This window comes from Argopecten irradians, chromosome 1, assembly GCF_041381155.1.
Source record: "Argopecten irradians isolate NY chromosome 1, Ai_NY, whole genome shotgun sequence".
In the NCBI taxonomy this organism is placed as follows: Eukaryota; Metazoa; Mollusca; class Bivalvia; order Pectinida; family Pectinidae; genus Argopecten; species Argopecten irradians.
The window spans coordinates 18,712,974-18,732,442 of NC_091134.1; the positions used below are offsets into that span (position 1 = coordinate 18,712,974).

Sequence of the window (19,469 nt, forward strand, 5' to 3'; positions counted from 1 at the left end):
TCGCAAAATTGATAATACCAACTTTTCCTTTCAGAAAATAATGATATCACCCAGTCAACCTATTCATTTTTCTCAGAATATTAGTATATGTTACCCTTTAGTTTCGGAGATGAAAATATCTCATTTTTTACAATTTCTGACCGATTCAACGCATCACAGGAAACGTTCTGATGACTAACACTTTCTAAAAGTCGACTTCATTATTATCAAACCCAGTAAAGACTTAGCATGTAAAACAAAATTTTCATAGTATGCAGCATTTATGTTTCAAGAAGTATAAGTTAGGTTTTAGGCACGTTGATAATGTCTTTGCACGAATACCATTTCATGAAGCTTATATATTATGTTTCAGACGTTTAAGCTGATGCTCGTTCCTGCTGGTTTAAAAGAGCATCAACTAAGACCGGAAGACAGGGGAGAAAAATCACTGTATGATTGACCCTGTGGATCATCATTAGTCTTTTCCGTATTTTCTTCAGTTATATTAATATTTTTCAAGGTTTTTAGTTTTTATGTATAAAAATTTTAAATGGCTCTTCATATCCAATAAAGTTCTTAGTATCAGTTTGTCCGATATAGACTGCGACAGTACTGTAAGTGTCGTTTCTGTTGGACAATCGGAGTAGGTTAGTTTAATATCATATTTGTTTATTGCGATACTTCATTTCTGAAATATTGTGGATGGAATATTATTCGTCGTTGGTAAAACCATGTACATGTGCTATGAAAACTCGATTGGAAAATTCTTTCACATCAGATTTAAAATTATTCCAACAGAATCGTCAACGTTGTAGTAAGTGGCTCAGATAAACTGTTCGAAAGCGTCATACAGTGGCAGAAAGTGATAGCTGTGAAAATCATCGTGTTGTCGATCGATGTTTGTTTCTGACTAACGTTTTCATCATAAACTGCTCTGTATTTTCTTTTTATACATTTTCAAATCTTTGTTTATTTGAAACATTAATAAACATATAACGAAATGTCCGAAACCTGTAAGCATTTTTCAATATCCATAGAAAATGGACGGCAAGATAGACTATTATGTAAATCGATGTAGTAATTTAACCAGATATCAAGTAAAACTAGTATTCTTTAGTTACATTATTTCCAAGATCACCGTTTAAAAAAATTTCAACATTATTTAGCTTTTTTCAGATTATTTATTTTGAAATTGTGGTTTGAACGTGCCTATACGTACAGGAAGGTCAGTTGTTTCTAAAGCTAGAAACAATTTATCGGTACGTATTATAATAATATTAAAGTTAGATGTGCCGTTATTTTCATACTAACAAATGAAGAGCTTTAAATATTGTGTTCGCCACAAAAAAAATCCAAATATTTTGAAAATTACAATATTAACAATAAGCCATAAAAACAAGAGTATTACGGAAAAATAAATATGTTATTGTAATTAATGTTTATAAGGCATCATACATGTATGTTGGTCCGTTTGAATGATTTTTACAGCTTTATTCATTATAAAAGGTAGTTTTCAATAGGTTACTGAAGACAAAATAACATGTTAGAATTTTCTTAAACAATCATTCGTGCTACTACAGCATTACAGCAGGTTCTTTACAAGTATTATATTTCCTTAAAAGTAATTGATGACAATAGTTCTTATGACATTTACAGCACAATTTGTTCAAAGTTCTTGGTGTGTTTCAATGTTAAACTATTTATGTAATAACATAGTAAATAACGCTACCCTAGTAAATGCTTTTCATATATTTGAATGTCATAAGAATGCTTTACATAATAAATTGTTGCTGGTAAATTTCTGTCAATGAATTGTGTGTTGAATTGTTATTTTGTTAGAAACTTTTCAAACCTTAATACAAAGTAAAATACATCAGTGAATATAAGCATACATTTGAGTTGTAATCTTATGCTAGTACATTTGACCCCACAATATCTTCAATAACAATTGTGCTAATTGTATACAAGAATCCTGCTGATACTGCCATTATGGTGATTTTGCGAACTCAATATTGCGCTTAGCAGTTCACGATTTTTGCGCTAAAATGTAATTACTTAAAAATAAGTTTGCTAACATTATTCATTTATATCAATCAAAGTAAATGATATTTAGGCAAAATCACTTTATGACCTCGATCTATTCTACAGTCTATAATTATTATATGATACATACAAGTTCAAAACAAAATTTTACAGCTTTTCTTGATACAAGTATTGTAGGCGACATGACCTCTGAGATTATACACGCTGAGTGTTTTAATTGGATACCGTAGCGAATCATGTATTCTACAATGGTATACAATTAATGCATGGAAGAAAAATTTATGACAACAGTCTTCAGAAAAACTGAAATATGTTTTATGAAGAAGATTTTTTTTTCAATCAAGTAAGAATTTATTGCAGAAAATGACTTTAAGTCACAAATATTGTTCACAATGCAAAATGGTTAATATTCTATTTCACAGACTATACTTTGTCCAGTATTGCAGATAAATACATGCGGTCACTTATGAATTACAAAATACTAATAGTTTTGCAGCACCTACCAACATTTTTTGTTTTCGTTGATTCGACGGAACACCCGCGACAGCTCATAAAAAACCCATCATCTGGGTATTTTACATACAATGACAACTTTTGAAATAATGGAGAAAGGCAAAACATAGAGAGCGCACTTTCTGATTTTACAGAATGTTAGATATACATCCTTTGTATGGCTATTCCGAATTTGCATATTACGGAGTTATCTGCACTTGCGAGTAGGTATTGATTGTGACGTCATGTGTTTGCGAGCGTAACGTCATACGTTTCGGAAAAAACGACGTGAATTGCGCACACAATATAATGACGTTACAATCGATACCTGTCCGCAAGGGAGCTAACTCTGTAATATGCAAAGACAGAATACCGGAAATGAGTTTTATGGCATCGAAAGTGAACATTTATTTTCGCTGGGTTCAATTTTCGTGGATTTTTATAAAATTATATACAATTTGGTTGCCACTTATAGTAGTATTTACGTATTTATCAAAAAGGTAACAATGTGTAAGTATATTTTTGTGAACACGTTCTTGGTTTATACAGTTAAGTATGTACATATACAGACGAGTATTGCCGTCACTAACTTATGGAACAGTATATAGGTATATCGTTAATGAGTAATTAGTTATTTAAATATATAAAAATGTTATATTGGGTACGTCCACGTTCCAACTTGGTTTTATATATTTGTAAGTAATGCCCACGGGATGCAATACATTGAAGTACAACATTTGTATAGATTGATAAATTTGTTATGAATGTTATTAAGATATAATCAAGGGTTATAGGAACACTCATTGAATTTAGTTCTTCATCGCATAAAAAATCGGTTCAAACAAAAAAAAGTATTGTCTTCAGAGCCATCCATTCCGCAAACTCTTCAATGAATGTTCCTCAGTGTTGAAAACATGTATGTGTTCGATCACTTTAGGTTATGGGTATGTAATTGTCTGTAGTTTTGATGACACGTGGAATGATGAATCCTGACGTTGTTAATGATACACAATTAATGCCTCTGTTGTGTCCATTAAGAAGACTATATTACGTTCTGCTGTCCAGGTCAGCCAGTGTCTGTTCCCCTTTGTCTTTAGATCTTAGTTGGTGGGCTTTCAATCCATAGGGAACAAGCATCAGACGAAGAGTCTTAAACGAAAGGTATAGATAAAAGTAAATAAAATTAGTGTGTGGATTTCTACGAGGCGGAGTTGCCTGCATTGGTCTATAAATTTAACATATAGCCATAATCCGTTATACTTTTTACAACAACTTTATATCATAATCTACAAGCGACTGTGGTTCAGAACATCCCTTTTCAGTAATATTGCCACGATGTCGTTGTAAATTCAATTAAAGGATATTTCGTAAATTGAATAATTAGGCAGTCAAAACGAAAAATTATGTGAACAAACTAAAGAATAATATTAAACCCAAATTAAAGTAAAGATGCAAAAATCTCAATAAATCTATTATATAAATATGTAATGTCAATAGTATACCTCCTTTGAAAATCCATATTTGACGAATTTGTGTAAGATAAGTGCTGGGATCCAAACCGCTGACGACATCGCCATGATCCAACCAATCGCTACAGCCCAGCCAGGGTACTGGTAGGTCATGGTGGTTCGTTTGTAATCCAGCTCAGAATAGGTTACTATACTGATGAGGAAAAACACCTGCAACGGAAAGGATGACTTAAATCACAAAGTAAAAAGGGAACAGTCTTAAATTTCACATATGTAAGGATATGTCTTCAATTTCACATATTAAAAAAAAAACATTGTGGTTTTTTTAATCAAACGTTTCATAGTATGTGCCTTGTACTGTATTTCAATTCAATAAAATATTGTAAAAACCAATTTTACATATGGTTTCATTTCATAATGTGTGTTTCCCATAAAATAACTTTTTTGATTAAATTACGAGAAGGGAGTCCAACAAGGTATAATGGTATAACCTGTATTAAATTCAGTCGTTTTAAATCTAAGATAACACAAACCATCTTTTCTAAATTATATTACGACTTTCAGTAGTTTTTTACTTACAATACAAAACATTGGTGTAAGGACAGTCCAGGCCAGCCACATATACCGACTGATACGGTGGCCGAGCATCATCTCAATGTTGTCGTAAATTCGATTTATACCTGAACGATAAATAGCCTTGATCACATTGAATTATTCACAGTGCATACTTCAGTTATTTTTATTTTCTAAATGTGTATCTGTATGTATGAAGGTATATCAATAATATAGAAAATGTAATGAAATAACAATCGGAAGTAAAATAGCAAAATTTAAGATCGATGGAACTGTATATTTGAGGTATATAATCCAAATCATATCAATATTTGATATTGATTATGTTGACAAAGCGAACGGTCGATAAATTATTACAGTGTGTGATGATCTAATAATAGAAAAAAAGAATTAAATGATATTTAAATTTTTCGATGATACTACTGCAAAAGCATGACCCCCATTCATAGTTAACCACTGCTGTGTGTAACCATGGCAACCATTTATAATTTACTTCTGTTGCATGTTACTTTTCTTACACTTACCATAAATCCAGGCTACAGCAGCACATTCTGCGAAGGCCACGAGTAAAATTACCCGATTACCCGAGTAGTAGTCGAATATTTGGAACACGTACATACCACCCTGCGAGAAGATAAAGCATTGGTAAGGCGAGTCGTGTTATGTACAACATCGGTACTTTAGTGCATTTATTTGAGGTTAGTAGACGATAAACGATAGGTCTGAAGGGAATTTAGAAATCACATTTTTAATATCATTCAATAAGTACAAGTAGAAGGCAATATTTTAAGGCGCCCTACCTTTCCAAAGTGGCTTTTGATTTAAAAAAAAGAGAGAATTTTAAACGAGATTAATAACTTTGTAGAGTCGCAAAAGTTATTAGCTTACTGTTAATAATGCATTTATCATCACCTGAACAGTTTTATTAAAAATAAATAAACTGTTAATTTCTATAACCCGGGTCGTCTAATGTTTCCCGCCGTCGTCCTGATAGCCACCTGTTAGTTGATAATCACTGCGCCAGACGGCAATATAGCGAAATGAATCTTCAATGTTAACAACAGATTACACAGGAAATTTTGCATTTGTTTGGTGTTCAAACCTTAACTGATATAATAATAATTATTTTTTATTTCGGAGAGATGATGTGCCTTTAAAGAAAACTATTTTTTTAATATTTCCAGTAAGTATTAATGTTTCCTTATTTTTTCTAATGAAACGCATCTTTTTATGTATTTATCTCATTACATTCTTAAGTTTTCTTTCTAAATTATTTTTAAGCATGCCAACATTTTAATTAATACCATTTTATCGTTTAATTTATTTGAATAACGTTATTAATAATTTCATAAAGTTAAGTAGTTACATTTGTAAACACGAAATATTACCTCTGCAATCATTGATAGACCAATCAGGAAAGAGATTGCGCAAACAACAGCTATAAAAATTTCCTTCCGGTATCCTCTCCTTAGAATATGGGCGTACTGGTCTACGACGGAAGTGATGAATCCTTCCATTTGTACGAACTACAAGTAAAATAATCCAAATTAATATCTTATAGATCACAGTGTGCCCTTACATGTAAATAATAAGTCTACATTGTAAAAATGATTTTGAAAGACTACTGGTCAACATTTTGGAAGTTAAAAACACGACAAATAAACATACACTGTAACAAAAACACTTTGGAAAAAAATATTGATTTCATTAAACCATATATCAAAAATGCAGATGATTTTACAACTATATCTTTATCATCCAAAATTTACGTGGACTAGTAGCCTTTCAAATATCTACATTTCAAGGTTATTAATAGTATCAATTATATCAAACACATTGTTGACCAGAAAAAATGTTCTTGCTCTGCACCTATGTCAATTTAATTTTTTAGACAATAAATTGAACTATCCTTAATGAAATGCACAATAGTTATGGAGATAATACTTGTGTCGATAAAGAATTAGGTATGTATGCATTGTGTAAAATGGTATTAAAGAGCTGCATTATTAATTTTATGTCATATATAAAATACGTATCCAATGAAATCTTCAACAGATCCTAAACCGACGTCAATGGACAAATCAATTTAAAATGGTATCAATATCTGATACTTTGGAATGGACTGTTTATTTTTATTTTACTGTATTTATCAATTTGGTTATTTAAATATATGTCAGCTTGAGGTGGTTGCTTAACACCAGATATTACTGAGATATCGAAAATAATTAATATTACAACGTATTCTGTGTGAGCATTTCACTCGAGACCAAGGGGTGAAGGAATGGTTGTTTATTAAAAGACAATGAAATATGTTACGTTTTCTTAAGATTCAATAACAAAATAGGATTGTTTACATACGCAAGATTACATCAACTGCCAAATCAATCTGTATTCACTTTACGAGTGAAACCCAAACGATTGCTTCGTGAAAAGTTAATATGTCAAGAAACACAGCAGAATGACGACTGCTGATTGCGCCAAAACATTTAAAAGATTCCCTTCGCGTCATATACCAAAATCTAGATTGATAAGATGTTTATGTTCTATATTCACACTAAGTACCAATTCTATGTGTTATATTTACAGTTTAAAGGACTGTTAGATAGCAATTATTGGATATGTAAATGCAAAGAGTTCCCATAAATTATATCAAATGACAATGCAAACTCGTTATATTTCATTGTTTTCAGTTTCCTATTAATAATGCAGAGATTTTTATAAGTTCTTAACGAAACTGCTTCATTTAACGGCAATTTTCCCGCGTGGACTAACTTGGCGTTCTTATTCATTTATATATAGGTATTACTACATCAAGTCTAGGCTGAATTTATTCATTCATAATGCTAATCAGTATTATCATTACAGTAATGGGAAATATGAATGGCAAAATAGAAATCTCCCCCTATTTAGAAAAATGTTGATGAACTTTAAGTAGTTCCTGAAACATTACGGGCGTGATTTAACTTTAGATTTAACTCTACGCTGGCATAGGATGCTATTTAAGTTACGATTGATTTACGGTAATGGATAAGAAATCTGTGCAAACATTAAGGATAAATAATATATTTAAACACTGATAACATCGTTTCTTCGAAGACAATGAAATACTCTTCACAAAGAGTAATACCAATTATAGGACAATAATATCCGGTGGTTTTATATCATATATTACGAAATGAAGCAAAACAAAATTAAAACAGATCTTGTGATATTGTTATCTTTATGCGAAGTATTTACTAGTGGGGCGACTTTTGAAGAATGTAGTAGGAAATTATAATGTAAAGACGGGTTGATAACTGAATAGCGTTTATTAGAAACAAGAATCTGATTGTTAGAAATAAATCATGGATTTTCCTCACAATTTTTTTTCAATCCTGACTCAGAGGAATTTTTATAGAGGCGACCGACAAAAAGACAACAATAATTTCATTGAAATAATTAAATATTTAAAAAGGCAAAATCTTTTGAGAAGATAAGCTCATTGTCTCAACATGATAAAGAATTTTGAATGTAACGGAAGAATTGACATTTGAAAGAGTCAAGTACAAGTCTTCAAGCAATGACATATAATTTACAACAACAAACAAGATACAATACTGGAGTAAGCTTTCGCTTGAGCTTGATAATGGCTTCTCAGGTTATGCATACTTGTTTGTTTGTTTAGTTTTACGTCCTATTAACAGCCAGGGTCATGTAAGGACGTGCCAGGTTTGTTGGTGGAGGAAAGCCGGAGTACCCGGAGAAAAACCATCGGACAGCGGTCAGTACCTGGCAACTGCCCCACATGGGATTCGAACCCGCATTTCAGAGGTGGAGGGCTTGTGGTAATATGTCGGGACATCTTAACCACTCGGCCACCGCAAAGGTTATGCATACAATATTTTTCACGGATGTAAGCATTTAAAAAAAACTATCAGTTTATTGATTTAACAAATATCAGAAGAAACATCTTCTGTTGAATATGCATACTTGATTAGCCATGACCAAAACATATAACAACAACATTATTCAATTATAGTTACTTTATAACGAATCTACCTTTTCCCTTGGTTCAGATTAAACTGAGTCATGAAGACTTCCGGTTCAGTTTAAAAGAGTTCCAGTTCCGGTCATCCCTCTGTGAATCTGTTATCAATGTGTTGTACACTTTACAAACCCTCTTTTTTATAAATCCTCTCCTCTCTGCCGACCTGTCAATAACTCTTATAATACAGTAGGACATTGAGGCTCAAGTGAACTTAGCCTCTATCTGACCTCGTTCGAGATGTCGTATGTGTAGTAATATTTAACAGAAACAGAAATGACCATGAGTATTATATTTTTATACCTTTGAGGTTCGTGCTAGCTCTTCATTTATATTGTGTGCCTCACTTCAATTACTTTGTATTAATCTGAATTGGTTTGATGGTGAATTATTGATAATTTTTTTTTAAATTACATGTTTTATGAGCTGAGACAGATTTAGAACAATACTTTTCAGAATATGTTATTTTTTTATATTGTGGTTGAATGATATTTCAGAATAAAGAAAATAGCATTTTGCAGGCAAATGGTATGTTGGACTTAAAAAAAAATTAAATCGAGTTTAAATTTTGACATTTACTGTTGATCTACTGTGTAGCAGACATATCCTTGTGATAGGCAAATAAGAATATTCCTATCAAATCCCATGAAAAAAGCGTATGTATGCCTGCGTTACTTAGTCATATCCGAAGTCGTCAAAAGAAACATTGAAACGAACTGGTTAAATATAAGCATTAATTCGTTATTAAATATTGATCACTGAAATAAATGTACAGAAGTAAGGCAGATATCCCTGCTTTGAATCGAGTACAGGTTGCGCGGTTTGCCTGTGTAAAGAAAAATTGCTTTTATGAATGCGGTATAATTAATAAAAATCACAGGACAACGCCCTAGAATCGTAATTCAAAGCAATAATAATTAATACATTGTAGGTAAGCCTGAAATAAATGCAATAAGTCCACACCCAATCACATTTCAGCACTATTATGGCATATAGGTATCATATTTAAGTATTATATCCGCCATTTGCAATAAATATGTTAAATTCATAGTATCAAAGCATTTCAAAGGTATACAACGTTACACATGTTATTTATGAAAACATATATCCTTGTCTGACATATAAATTGTTTCCAATGATAACACACAGACTGGGAGTAACCTAAACATTGAAAATATAACATAATCCACATGATAAATTTAATTCTACCACAACAGGCGGTTTTATTCAACTCTCAGAGTATCAGATAAACGATTCAGGTGTTGATTAACAATTAATTCATACCATATACGTGGTATAAACTATGTACGCATTTTGATTTGCTGACACGATGAACTTTGACCGAACTACTTATTTCTCAGAGCAACGTCATCATATGTCAACGTCATGGATAATGAGTGACGTCACGCTACAACGTATATTGTGAGCGCCGCCTGACGTCAAAACTACTGTTGGAAAGCGTACAGTATGCGTTGAGGACGTTTTGTCAAAAACGTGACGTTTTTATGTGAAGTAAAATAACTCGTTATGACTGAAAAAGGTCTTAATACTGGTGAGTTTGGTAAAGTAAAATAGTCTTAAACGGGTTTGAACTTAATTACAATGGCTTGTAACCTTGGAAAAATAACTTTAATACATTAAATGCGAAAAATTTCCTCATTAAGTTGTTCCCAATTTGTAGCTTTTTATATGAATGGATTCTATCAAAATATGACTTTTAAATATTAATTAATGCCTTTTTGCCGATGAAATTATCACTACATCTTATTTGCATATCTCACACGTTGCCATATCCTCGTCGTAATTCTATAGGTTAAAAACGTATATAATTGTGGTAGAAACATGTCACACGACTCGTGGTCATTGGATATGGAATTTGTTCCACACATTCCAAAAGCTCGTGTCTTTTTTAACTCTTAAAAAATAACTCACTCGTGTGAATTAAATTCCATATCCAACAACCACTCGTTGTTAACCTCTATTTATGTGACGGCATTTCTATCGAGAAATGGGGACGCAAAAACAGAACAAAAACATAAACGGAACACACATAATGTTAAATAACAAAGACGAAGACAATTGAAATGAGAAGGACAGAAGAAATAATAAGTGAACATACAAATACATGTACATGAAAAACACAAGAAAGATCAAGCAAGGGGAGAAGAAAAACACACTAAAGAACAAGCAAGCGAAGAAAAAAAAATTAAGATAAACATTTTGTTTTTTAAACAATCATTACATGATTCATTTATCTATTTAAACTTAGTATCTGTGTGGTTGATATTTCATTTAACAGTAGGTAAAATTAAGATGACATCATGGTCTTTGTTCTAGCACATAAAACACATAATTATGTGAGATGAGTACATAGTAGATCAGTTCGGTTGATCGTCCGTCTTAAAAGATGTTGAGCATTCGTTTAGCCTTTGTGAGTTTTAATGGAGCTTTAACCCCACACACAGCTATATCTGATATGCTTACACGTAGTCAATATCACTTACAAAAAAGTCTTAGTCTATAACCTGGAACTCAACACGATTTAAGAATATAAAATTGAATGTTAGTACTATGGATCTTAGACCACACAAAAACGGGACGTAAACAGATACACACATAGTAATTGATTGTTTGCTGATGAATGGATTATTACAGGTCCACACGTGGTAATTGGTTATTTAATGATGAATAGATTATTACCTGGCTGTCAATTCCCAAGAAGATGATCATGATGAAGAACAGAGCTGACCAAACAGGTGCTCCGGGCATCATCGACACAGCCTTAGGGTAGGCAATAAAGGCCAGACCTGGACCTGAGTATCAAAGTAGAAAGGTAAGTATAATCAAATTATTTTGTTTCGCCTTTCATGTCAGTGTTAAAGTTTGCATACCGTAATATATGTTTGTTTATTTTTCTATAAAGAAATATGGGAACCGCATCTACTTTTTCAAATTTTCTGGCTGGCAAGTTTTTGTTTTCTTTATTTTTTTTGTATAGTTAAGTTGTATCTGAATTTTTTCTCTAACTTTAGGTCATTGACTGTTTTATATAGTCTATTGAAAACAATTTAATTCGACTAACAATTGAAGCGAGTGCAACTCAGAATGTAAATGTAATATGACAAATCTGAACTCTGCTTTATATTCCTTGAATATCACTGTCAATTTTGTATTTCATTGTCTTAACACGTAACATGTAACTATATCACTCATACAAATAACCTACCAGAACAGAGGTAAAATTAAACTCGCCACGCTACACCGGAAACTTGGGGGTTATTTTTTTTCATTTTATTTTCTATTTTATTTTCGCATACATTGGCATAAATATAAATACATGGTGATGTATGATAATATATTCAACAAGTTCATCTCCATGTTTAACCAAGTTATAAACAAAATATTAGAATGTATGCACAAATTTTAAAAAAATAATAATAAAATCCATTCTAATTGATATATACTTGTTCACACTTAAATTAACATGGTGAATCTATCTTACAGAGAAGTTTTGACGTTAAAAGTTCGAAAAGGTGTCTTCACGTGGTTGGGTTAACTAATTAGTTACGCAAATGCTTTCCGGCTGATTCCCAGATGTGCTAGGTTAGGTCGCTCAAATGAGAATAATTACATTCTTATTTCGTCCATAACCATAAGTAAATAAGAACTTTTTCCATTTAAACTTAACGATAAGAATATATTTTATCATCAAGTAAATATATATTTAATGTATTTAATGAAAGATAGTCCAAATCTGAATTTATTTACAAACAGAGAAAAAAACGTCGTCACTGGCAACGAGTAAATACTATACAAATTGACTTTTGACAATATAGTTTACATAATCATATGTACATATCATTGATTCTACGAAAATAATTTCAAAAGTACACCCAACAAAGTCATATTATACTGACAACGAGCAAACCAGTCGTCCCGCTTTGTTTATGCTGACCGCTATGCAGGAGCAGAAACTACCAGTTTTCTTATCCTATGCCGGTAAAGATTATATGCTTAATTTCTAACCACTAACATCAAAATGCATTTTTTTTCATTTTTAATTTGCGATTACATTCATTTTTAAGGAAATCATTAGCAGTAAGGTAATCACCTTGATTTTTGTCAATGATATTGTCCACGTTCCTAAAGCTGACGACTTTTACACTATAATGTGCATTCTGTTATACTGCATGGAAGTGTTTAAGATACATTTTTTTTTATATTTAAAAACCATGTTTTACCTGTCTGGATGAAATAATACGTTTTAGAAATTCTATATTATCCTTGTGTTGTATTTACGTCATGGGTATCAAAATCCTTAACGCATCGTTCATTTTATGTTTTATTTACAGCTTGTTTTTTATTGTGATTTTTGAATATGTAAGCTATATACATTTCGTGTTTGTATTGCCTAATTAATATTGCACCCTGATCTAAATCAAAAAATAAAAACAATCTGACTTTGAATACGACAAGACGTCACATAGGTAATGAGTATGATGATCTGAAGGCGTCACTAACTAACCCCCCCCCCCACCCCCCATTTCACTTTACGACCATGATCTTCTTTAAAGCCGGCGTGTTGTGAACTAAAATATTAAGATAATAAAATATAATATGTTAGGGTTATAATAGGGTGAGGTCAAGATTAGTTCATTTCAAAATCGTTTCGTATGGCATTATATGTCTAGAAATGTGTTCTAGACTACCTCAAGAACTGCAAGTATTAGCAGGTGGCGGTTACAACAGTTAATGTTGGTATAGCTTTTGTAATTTTAATACAGTACCGGTTTTATTTTGTGGAAAATCCCTGTTTCCAGTTTCTTTATTAATATTAACTGTTTTTAATGTTGATGTTGAAGCCTTAACCGACTTCTGTCATTTATATATAAATATATATTATATTGAGTGTTTACGGTGCATTTAGAGAATAATGAAATTCAATTCAAATTGGTCTTCGTAAATGTAGATCGTCTTCTATTTGGTAATCGATATCGAATCCTCCCAAGGTTTGACACTGGTAAAGAAAACAAACGTATTTCCTATCCTGTATTTGTATATTTTAGAGTTATCTGCCCTTGTGGGTAGGTATTGGTTGTGACGTCATGTGTTTACGACCGTACCGTCATAATTTTCAGAGAAAATGTCGTGGATTTCGCTAACAAAATAATGACGTCACAATGGACACCTACCCGCAAGGTAACTCTGTATTATGCAAAGACGAGATAACACATAAAAGTACAGACAATTTGCCGTGAAGATATGCTCACCTGAAGCAGCCACTTTGTCGACTGTCGTATCTTGTAGGAAAGCCATGTGACCCAATATTGTGAAAATGAGGAAACCAGCAAATATACTAGTACCGGAGTTGATAAAGGCGAAGATGGTGACATCCCTTTAACAAAAACATGACATGCCAAAATGTTGTATTACATTACACACTCTCAAAACATGGGTAAGATAAGATTTAGAAATTACAAGGTCTTTGTGATGTTTTTGGTAACGTCTTTTTTACAATAAAAATAATGAGCCGTGTTTGAAGGTGGAGTATTAAGAAGAAAGTCACCAACGGTCAATACCTTGAAACTAACCAAAGCGGGTTACAGAAGTGCAACCAGAATTGAGAGTTAGTTGAAATATGTTGGGATATCCTAACCACTTGGTCTCGCGGCCTTTAGCTATTTGAAAAGTAATTTTAACGATAAATTATACAAGGTACTATAGATGTCGTGCCTTTTTATCATATTATTTTAAACGAAATGATGGATATAAAATGTTTAAATCTATGATGTTATCAAAATTGCTCTGAAAACATCAATCATCACAACTCGATTGCTGATATATCGCCTATATGACTTCACCTAACACTGATTTCCGTCTCACAAAAGTTGTCGGTGTACTTTCTTACTATACCTCCATTCTCTTCAATACTGCATACTACTACCAAAGCGGTTCACAATTTAGCAGTGTAAATACTGATGAGACGTACCTATAGGAATTGTGACTGAACTTGTTATAACTTCCGAGAGCAGTCAGTGCGCCATTCCCTATGGAATATGACCACATGATTTGTGTAGAGGCGTCAATCCATACCTAAATGAAAATATACACGTAAAGATACTATTTACCTGCGACACAGATGAAAATATGAAAATCAAATATAGATATATATATATGGGTGCCGCGGTGGCCGAGTGGTTACGATGTCCCGACATAATACCACTAGCCTCCATATCTGGGTCGCGAGTTCGAATCGCATGAGGGGCAGTTGCCAGGTACTAACCGCTGGTTGGTGTTTTTCCTCCGGGTACTCCAGCTTTCCTCCACTTACAAACCTGACATGTCCTTAAATGACCCTGGCTATTAATAGGACGTTAAACTAATAAAACCAGAACCGAAGTCTTAATTAATACTTTAAATTAATTCAATTAATTTAAACCTAAATTAGTGAATATAAAGACAGAAAAAAATCACCATATGATATATTGAACATGTGTTTGGTTGGTTACGTGTTTTTTTTTATTTCTGTTTTAGGCAAATATGAAAGCACTTATTTCGCAAACAGCTTTCACAAAAGTCATTACATTAAACATAATATATGTTCTTACCGCGAGGAATCTAGTAGTTAATTGCTACTTTTTGTGTGTGTCATTAGCTGTGAGAACACAGGTGTTCGTTTCTGATAAAATACTACGTCGTTACAGGCCAACACCCATGTAAAAACAACATCAGGTATAAAAATGTGACTACATAGTAGATGATATATTAATGTCACAACGTAAAAAGAATACCTTTTTTTCTAATTAAACATTTAAGTCATTAAAGCAGCGAGTGCAGTGTCCAAGGTAGAATACAGTACCGAAGGTTTTCAGGTACATACTGAACCAAGACTACGCGTTAGGGCTTAGTTCATGCATAAATATAAGAGCACATTTTAAAAAATGTTATAAAAATGCCTTTTGATTTAGGTGGCTGTCGAGGTAATTCATGCGACATACCTCCATGTCTCCCAGCTTAGCCAGGTCAGGCTTGAGATAATAGATGACACCATCCACTGCTCCCTCTAGTATGGAGTTACGTATCAGTAAGGCGAGCATGAAGAAGTATGGAGCAGTAGCTGTTACATACATCACCTGGTAAAAGATTACAAAATTCAAATAATTACAAATTTTTCGGTGTGATAAAACAACTAACATTACATATAAGACAAGGTTATCCCAGAACTCGTCAGATATGATGAGAACAGATACTGTTGATGATGGTTAACGACTACAATTGATTCGTGACTCAAATGCCAAAAACTGGGGGAATACAATACTGTAGATACACTGTAAATAATAATTAAATGGAAGGTGTAGTGGAAACTCAACATTTAAATAATTTCATTACTTTATATCAAATTCAAAACAATCCTGAAAGTCTTCATAACTTATTTAATTGTTGCGAAAAGTGAACAGTTTCTATATTTGTGAATATTGATAAAACAGGAGACAAAATTATTCTGGGGAAAGCATATCCTTTGTTTTCATGTAATGTGATATGATTCAAGAATACTCTATTTTTTAGTTTTATTTACGTAGAAAAAAAAGCTATTTACACACATCAAACACACTAGTTTGTGCTGTCAACAAACGCAATAAATCTGCATATAGATGAACTAGATATGTGGCAAGTATTCGAGGGATGAGCATTCCATTTTAGTATATTACAGAGTTATCTCCCTTTCAGGAAGATCTCTAATGTGATTTCATTATTTTCTCCGAATAGTATGACGTAACGTTCCCAAATATAGTAATATATAACACAAAAATTTGAGTGTACTCTCATCATAAATCGTTTCGCGGTGTATTCAGAGAACACTCAGATTTTTTGTGTTATATCTGCATAACATAAAACTCTATTCAAGTTGATCATTAAATGATAGCAAATTTATTTTAACGAACAATACTAAGGAAAAAATATGATTCTTCTGAATTTGTCCATTAGAACCATAACTAAGAGGTTTAATTACGACAGTGTCAGAAATGGTATCATTGGCGACAAATGCTTTTTTAAAATAAACAAAATTTGTGAAATATTAATACAGTATTTGCTGTTTTTTGCACAAAGGTTGTCATTTCTGAAACTATTTTGGAAAATGAGACTTGCTGTGATGTAAGTCAAGGAAGACATCGCTCTTCTTTCAATTCTATAAATCTTATTTACTCATATTTTAACAGAAATTAACACAGACAAGTTACCAGATGTTGTGTATGAACGCCTGAGGGTATAATATTAAATTTTCAATTTAAATAAAATCAACATTAATTTGTTACAACCATTGTTATTACATGTGTACATCCACTGAATACTTATTCTGTTACACAACCAGTGAATATTTAATGTGTGATATTTCGATGGCTAGTACGATGAGTACACTGTCACCTTCATATGATGAGGATACTGTCACCTTCATCAGACAGATGACTAGTACGATGAGTACACTGTCACCTTCATCAGACAGATGACTAGTACGATGAGTACACTGTCACCTTCATCAGACAGATGGCTAGTACGATGAGTACACTGTCACCTTCATCAGACAGATGGCTAGTACGATGAGTACACTGTCACCTTCATCAGACAGATGATAATATGATGAGTACACTGTCACCTTCATCAGACAGATGGCTAGACGATGAGTACACACTGTCACCTTCATCAGACAGATGACTAATATGATGATGAGGACACTGTCACCTTCATCAGACAATGACTAATATGATGAGGACACTGTCACCTTCATCAGACAAATGACTAGTACGATGAGAACACTGACACCTTCATCAGACAGATGACTTGTACGATGAGTACACTGTCACCTTCATCAGACAGATGACTAGTACGATGTATACCCTGTCACCTTCATCAGACAAATGGCCAAGCAATATTATAGTACACAAAAGTGCACGAGTCGTCGACGAAATGAATATCAATGCTCGATATCGAACTCGGCGCTGCTGAATATACATGATTATGTAAAGGCATTGTAATTGGCCATAATGACTCAATCTCGCTTTTCTTTGCAAGTGTGCTGAATAATTACTCAAATATATATCTAATTTCTTAAATAATATTTTCCTTTAGTATCATTAAGTTCAACGTGATGTGCTGAACATCATTTACATGCTATTGTATAACAAATTTAATTATTCGATCTGAAGACTGCGGTTATTATTTATTTATGGTAAATAATTCGAGAAAACCAAGTGCCAAATGCTATGTATATGCAATATAATAGTGCAGCTGCATCTGTTCTACAACCCTAATTCTGCATTCAGTCGGTAATAAAACACAATTAAAACATTTAACAACAAGTATTTAAAAATTAGTCGCTGATTTACACATTATATACCCAACCAATCATGAACTCGGATATATGGAAATCCAACTTATGCCCTGTTCCTATAGCCTACCTCAATATTATGAAAACACTGGTTTTAGAATGTATTCATAGGTGAGATGTTTTGAGCAACTATCTATATACCCAACCTTTATTGAAAACCCACTTAGTATGAAATGAATACCTATATTAGTTACTGTTTTTTTTATTACCGGTTTTAGTGTGTTCCTACCTACAGTCTATTTTTTTAAAATTTATGGCATGGCTCACACAATAAGAAAAAATGGATATCAAGAATATAAAAGAAATGAAAACAAAAACAGTTTACATGTATATCGGTTGTAGTTATAAATACATAAGATATGTCCATTATATCTCTATACTCTCACTTTAAAGCATATTTTGTTTTGTCTTGTTTTTGTGGGGAAATGGCCAATTACATTGGCTAATGAAATTTTGTAAGTTGAACAGGCAGTAAAAGTTGGACAAAAATTCTCTTAACCACATTGTCATTCTTTTGTAACTACGCAAAAAAACACGTAACGTACGACAGTAACTCCAAACAAAATAGAGTCCCATTCGTTATCTTGATCACGCAGTACCTTCTCAGAACGCTTTGTCAATGCGAATTTTATGTACCCTCTTAAAGTTTTGAGCACGAGTATAAAGAAGTACAAAAGTTGAGCAAGAGAAGGACCATTTCTGTCTTTATTCTAGACGTTATATACTCACCTTACCAGAAGTTCGGATTCCTTTACAGATACACACATACACAATCACCCAGGCCAAGAGGAGACAGAGCGCAAGATCCCATCTCACAATTCCCATGTCGTCAATGCCACTCGACAGACCTAGTACCTTTCTCCTACAAAGTATTAGTTTATCAAATGTTGAATAACAAAACGTCGAATCCAGTACCAACACTTTAGAATATCCAGACGGTTTTCCAAGATCTGAGCGTTTTCTTATATTACTAAAGAGCATTTCTTTTCAGTAATGATGTAGCAATTTTCCAATTAAACAATTTTGTTTTGTTTTTGAGAACTTTTTTGTGTTTGTTAAATTAGCCATTATATGTATTGAAATGTTGATTAACAATTTACCTTGCTATGGATTTTTCTAATAGGATACTTACTCCCAAAACTCATTGACAGGATCAATTCTGGTTACAGTCGAGTAAGTAACATTAGCCGTCGAATTCGTTAAGGATTTAATCATAGTATCCGTCATGTTACCGCTGACGGCCGTCACGTTGACAGCTGTCTTGTTGGCGCCGTTGAAATCGTAGCAGTGTTCCGTGTTCCACTCGTGTCCACACGTCTTCCAGGGGAGCTCAGTGGTAAAGGAGGAAAACACATAGTACAGGGCCCAGCATATAATGACGTTATAGTAACAGTTTAGGAAGAATACAATGGTGGTGGTGGTCCCTCCTAGTCCTACAAAACATAAACACGTGGTAAACAGTAACACGTTATAGTAACAGTTTAGGAAGATCACAATGGTGGTG

The 19,469-nt window shown here is 32.9% G+C and overlaps 2 protein-coding genes across 3 annotated transcripts in view; one reads left to right on the plus strand and one right to left on the minus strand.

The window, feature by feature from the left end:
- The window catches only part of LOC138319674 (sodium- and chloride-dependent GABA transporter 3-like), a 27,002-nt gene extending 25,211 nt beyond the window's left edge, over positions 1 to 1,791 (plus strand). Inside the window, exon 13 of the mRNA XM_069262824.1 lies at positions 353 to 1,791. Coding sequence (XP_069118925.1) covers positions 353 to 439 — 87 coding nt within the window. The 3' untranslated portion in view covers positions 440 to 1,791. The remainder of the gene's footprint in view (positions 1 to 352) is intronic.
- Positions 1,440 to 19,469, minus strand: part of LOC138319659 (sodium- and chloride-dependent taurine transporter-like) — a 37,881-nt gene continuing 19,851 nt past the window's right edge. For both annotated transcript variants that reach the window (XM_069262816.1, XM_069262809.1), the window contains 11 exons: positions 19,098 to 19,398; positions 18,695 to 18,827; positions 15,579 to 15,713; positions 14,570 to 14,673; positions 13,851 to 13,975; positions 11,281 to 11,393; positions 5,945 to 6,082; positions 5,081 to 5,180; positions 4,563 to 4,663; positions 4,017 to 4,193; positions 1,440 to 3,663 (listed from right to left, as the gene is read on the minus strand). In XM_069262816.1, coding sequence (XP_069118917.1) covers positions 3,562 to 3,663; positions 4,017 to 4,193; positions 4,563 to 4,663; positions 5,081 to 5,180; positions 5,945 to 6,082; positions 11,281 to 11,393; positions 13,851 to 13,975; positions 14,570 to 14,673; positions 15,579 to 15,713; positions 18,695 to 18,827; positions 19,098 to 19,398 — 1,529 coding nt within the window. In that variant the 3' untranslated portion in view covers positions 1,440 to 3,561. The remainder of the gene's footprint in view (positions 3,664 to 4,016; positions 4,194 to 4,562; positions 4,664 to 5,080; positions 5,181 to 5,944; positions 6,083 to 11,280; positions 11,394 to 13,850; positions 13,976 to 14,569; positions 14,674 to 15,578; positions 15,714 to 18,694; positions 18,828 to 19,097; positions 19,399 to 19,469) is intronic.